Source organism: Sorghum bicolor, chromosome 9, assembly GCF_000003195.3.
Source record: "Sorghum bicolor cultivar BTx623 chromosome 9, Sorghum_bicolor_NCBIv3, whole genome shotgun sequence".
In the NCBI taxonomy this organism is placed as follows: Eukaryota; Viridiplantae; Streptophyta; class Magnoliopsida; order Poales; family Poaceae; genus Sorghum; species Sorghum bicolor.
Window position 1 is genome coordinate 59,072,567 of NC_012878.2, and position 4,275 is coordinate 59,076,841.

At 45.4% G+C, this 4,275-nt stretch overlaps 1 protein-coding gene across 1 annotated transcript; it reads left to right on the plus strand.

The window, feature by feature from the left end:
- Positions 1,294-3,438, plus strand: LOC110430070. The gene is made up of 4 exons (XM_021446987.1): positions 1,294-1,654; positions 2,129-2,607; positions 2,707-2,968; positions 3,069-3,438. Exons 1-4 carry the CDS (start codon positions 1,649-1,651, stop codon positions 3,114-3,116), a joined length of 795 nt encoding a protein of 264 aa, XP_021302662.1. The 5' UTR covers positions 1,294-1,648; the 3' UTR covers positions 3,117-3,438.

Consider the following 4,275-nt stretch of genomic DNA (forward strand, 5'->3'; position numbering starts at 1 on the left):
CGATCTAATCCGCAGGGATATGTGTATTAGGCTGATACCATGTGAAAATAGATAGGGGAATGAGATACCCTCCTCAAGGGCTCTCGGTACATGTTAAATAGACAGGGAACAGCCCCCTGTGTGGCAGATTACATAGGATGTTTGTTACAACAAACTCACACGCTATCTATACATTTGTTACACGCATGCATGCAGCTCAACAACCTGACCTATACAATGCATCTAGACATTGCTATCTTTAACAAGCTTAACCTCGACCCTCAAGGTAGTGAGCCCAATGGTCATCGTCTAATCTCCTGCAGTCCAGATGCTGCATCTACGTTCATTTCTTTGAGGTGCGAGTTGATGTCCTGGAAGCCAAGAACTCTTCAAGCTACCAGCAACAGTGACCGCGTGCATTATGGATAACTACCCACCCAGTAAGCCTTTCTCTAAATTCTCCCTTATTAAACAAATCATTGATCTGCTGTTGTTTGTTTCATGTGTATGCCAGAAGGATCTCAGATGGAGAGGTGTATAGTCATACAGAACTTGCGACTATATATGGCTTGCATGCTTTTGATTATGTTACAATAAGCCTGCCTTCTTTTTGTCTAAAGAGAACTAAAATATGTAGTAACTAATCTTTTCTTTTCCTTTTGCAACATATGTACTTTCTCACCTCTCAATGGTAATGTCCGATGCGGGAGCAAGACTAAAAAAAGGTACTAGACTAGATAATGGGTGTTGAATCCACTAAAATAAAAATATATTGAATTTTAATTTTTTCAAATTTAGATTATATTTTCTTATAAATTCATAAGTTTTTTATTTATAATTTTTTTCATACCCGCAGCAACGCGCGGGGAATTCTCCTAGTTCTCTCAAATTGAAAGAAAAACAAGCAACAATTCACCAACAGTAGGCAACAGCAGTCCAACTCCAGCCTCAGGCTTCCAGCACCCACACGCAGCCTAGTCAACCGTAAAACCAAAAACATTTCAAGAGTACGTGTAATATCGAATCTTATGGCACATGTATGGAGCATTATATATATAATAAAAATAAAAACTAATTGTACAGTTTGCATGTAAATCGTAAATCAGGAGACGAATCTTTTAAGCCTAGTTAGTCCATGATTAGATAATATTTGTCAAACGAAAATGCAAATTTTTCCATTTTACAATTTTTTTTTAAACTAAACCAGGCCCTGAAAATTTGCAAAGTGAGACAAGACCCGACGCCCCCTCTCACGCACGACTCTACCAATCCCCGCGGACCCGCACCCACTCCAAGACGCCGCCCCGCCCCGCCCCGCTTCTCCCATCGCGCGGCGGCCCGGATCCTCGCCCCTCCCCTTCTCCTCGAGAACCCTCCTGCCCCGCCCGCCGGCCGCCGCCTGCCGACCACGGCGGCTGCTCTCGCCGCCGCAGCCCGCCCGGTCGCGGTCCTCGGCGCCGCTGCACCCTCCCTTCTCCCACTCACGCGCTCGCAAGACCCCCTCTTCTTGACGGCTTGCATTGACCCCAACCAACCACTCTTCCTTCCGTCTCGTCTCCCCTCTCACTGGACCGGACGGACAGAATCCACTAACCGACGGGAACGAGTACGAGGAGGCCGACGGGGACGAGAGATCTAGGAGCACGAAGCCGCCTGCCCGCCCGTCGTCATGGAGGTATCGCCCCCTCTCTACCATTCCTCGATCTTTTTTACCCGATTCGTCGGAAATACGACTCCTTGTCGGGTTCGGGCCAACGTTTGCTCGCCAAAGCATCTGCGATACAACCGCTCGAGTTCGAAGAATGCTCTTTTTCTTTTTTTTTAAACTCTGCACCGATCCACATCTCCGGCCGGCTACCGGCGACGGACGGTCGGGTTTGCTCATCGCTGGAGCTAAGAAAAGCTCCTCTTTTTCGGCCTCGCTCCCTCCAAAACCCCTAAACCCTAGTTTAGGTTAGAGTGTAATAGTGTCCAATGCTTGTTTAATCCGTCCCTTTCATAATCATTGGTTGGAGTACTTAGTTACCTATTACGTACTTGTTTATTAGGCATTTATTTCGATTGGGTCTTATTGGGCCTGCAACTGAATGGCTTCCTTCTATGGGCTGTATTAATTATTTTATTTGGTGGGCCTTCCTCCCACTTGCAGAACCACGACTACAGCAGGATGAAGACACGGCCCAATAACGCGGTTCTCTCGAGAGCTATGCGCTCGAGGAAGAGCGTGGTGGCCGTGATCGTTGAGAGGTCACCATCCCCACCCGACACTGAACCAGTCATGTCGTATGGCAGTGGCTTCATCATCAAGGATGGGCCTCCAACCTCACTTGTTCTCACGTGTCAGCATGTGGTGGTAGATGCCGTGTCCGTGCGCATAAGGAGGGTGGTGGTGGGAGTCGGAGTGGAAGAATTTGAAGCTACAGTGATCAATGGCAATAGCGGCACAGACGTTGCTGTTCTCCGCGTTCGAGGGCTGAGGAGTGAGCGCGCTTTCTCTCTCGCGCTAAGCTTCACATCTCCACTTCAAGTCAACGAGCCTGCAGTTACAATTGGATACTGCAACCCGGAAAATTTGTTGGATGAAATCTCTCTCGCAGGGCTTCCAGCCACTTCACCTGGATGTATCCGGTAGGCCTTCATTTGTCTCACAAACCAAATCCTGCTCATCGATCGGTGGCTATTATATACTAATATATTTTTACGTATATTTGTCTACTCAAATTGAAGGGAGGCTCCTGATGATTTCCTCGAGGCGTTAAGGGAGGAGGATGGCAAACGAATGCTCGGAAAAGGACCAGGTGGTGTAGTGCACGAACTGATTCTTCTGAACTGCGTTAGCATGAGTGGCGTGTCAGGTGGACCAGTTGTTGATAGGCACGGCGTCGTTGGGATGGCTAAAATGGTGGGTAAGGATATGCCCATAATGCTGGCTGTGTCGTCCAAGACTATCTGCGGAATGCTCAAGGTCTTTGCTGGTCTACCCGTCAATGTAAGATGCGATTTCCAACACCATACAAATTGAATTTCAAGTTTAATTTCTGCACATATGCTTGTTTATATTATTACCTCTTTCTTTTCTACCCTTTCAGGGGCCCGCTACTATGGAGGAGGTGGTCTCTCGCTTGGGACGCCTGTGATCTGCCTGCCACCCCCAACAACAACCCCTTTTCTGCTAAGTCCAGCAGTGATAAATGTTTCCTTCCCCCAACAGCCCGAAACACTCACCACTCTGGCCACCATTGTTGCTGCTTCATGTGCTTCGTCGATTAAAATCGACTTTGATTTCATCAGTCGATTGAAGAAAAGGATTTCCGTCTTTAATTAATGTGATGCAATAATGGTGTCAACAGACAATAGACTTGTGCCTGAAATCTTTATAAAACACGATAGTAAACATTGCACAAGCAGCTTTAAATTAAAGAGATGAAATAACATATTGATGACCTGTTTCTCAGCATAGATCCCCAAGTTATGCATAATTAGTTTTGTTTAAGAAATCGGATATTACATCTATGCACTATGACATGCTTTTGATGGAAGCATCGCTGGGGTATTTATGGTTGATTTTGATGGAGTGGAAATGATTGGTATCTATAAATGTCGCAAACCTGAGGATTCATCTAGACCTTTGTTAGCTTATTGCACTTTTGGGCTGAATAAGATCAATGCTTGCATTCCTTTTTTGGGATACGGAATTAGTATCTTTTGTGATGGTCTAGTTGGTCATGATGTACAACCATCGTTGGTTGTACTTAAAAATTACCTTTGCTAAATATAGCTATTATTAATGTTCGAAATTTCTATTTATCAGTCGGCTGATTATATTTTTCATCATCGGTCAGTTTTTTTGGGCTGGCTTCTTGTTGTGTGGCCTGTTTCGTTGTTTAGCTTCAGCCCACCTGGCTCCGTGCGAACTGCAAGATGGCGTTGCCCCCTGCACCAATCCAGCCTACTGTCCTGATTAATCTCCCTCTTCATTCAGAATCAGTTTCTTGGGTCTGCTTGAGACAATTCTTTGAGTGAGAAAACTTATCTTTAAAATGGGTAATGAACGAAAGTTCAAGAAACCATGGTCACTGGCTGAGTTTCTGGAGGTCTTTTTGTTCCGTCATGCTGTGTTGGTTTATGTTTTTTTTATCATATGCTGGTTTACGGTTGATTGATGATCGAGATGATGATTGAAGAAGCTAGTTTCAGGCTTCTAGGGCTCATTCTTTGAATTTACTAGTACTGTATTAGGCAGTTTTAGTTTACTATGTCTAAGCATGTGTAGGCGAGCCGCTCACATGTAGGGTT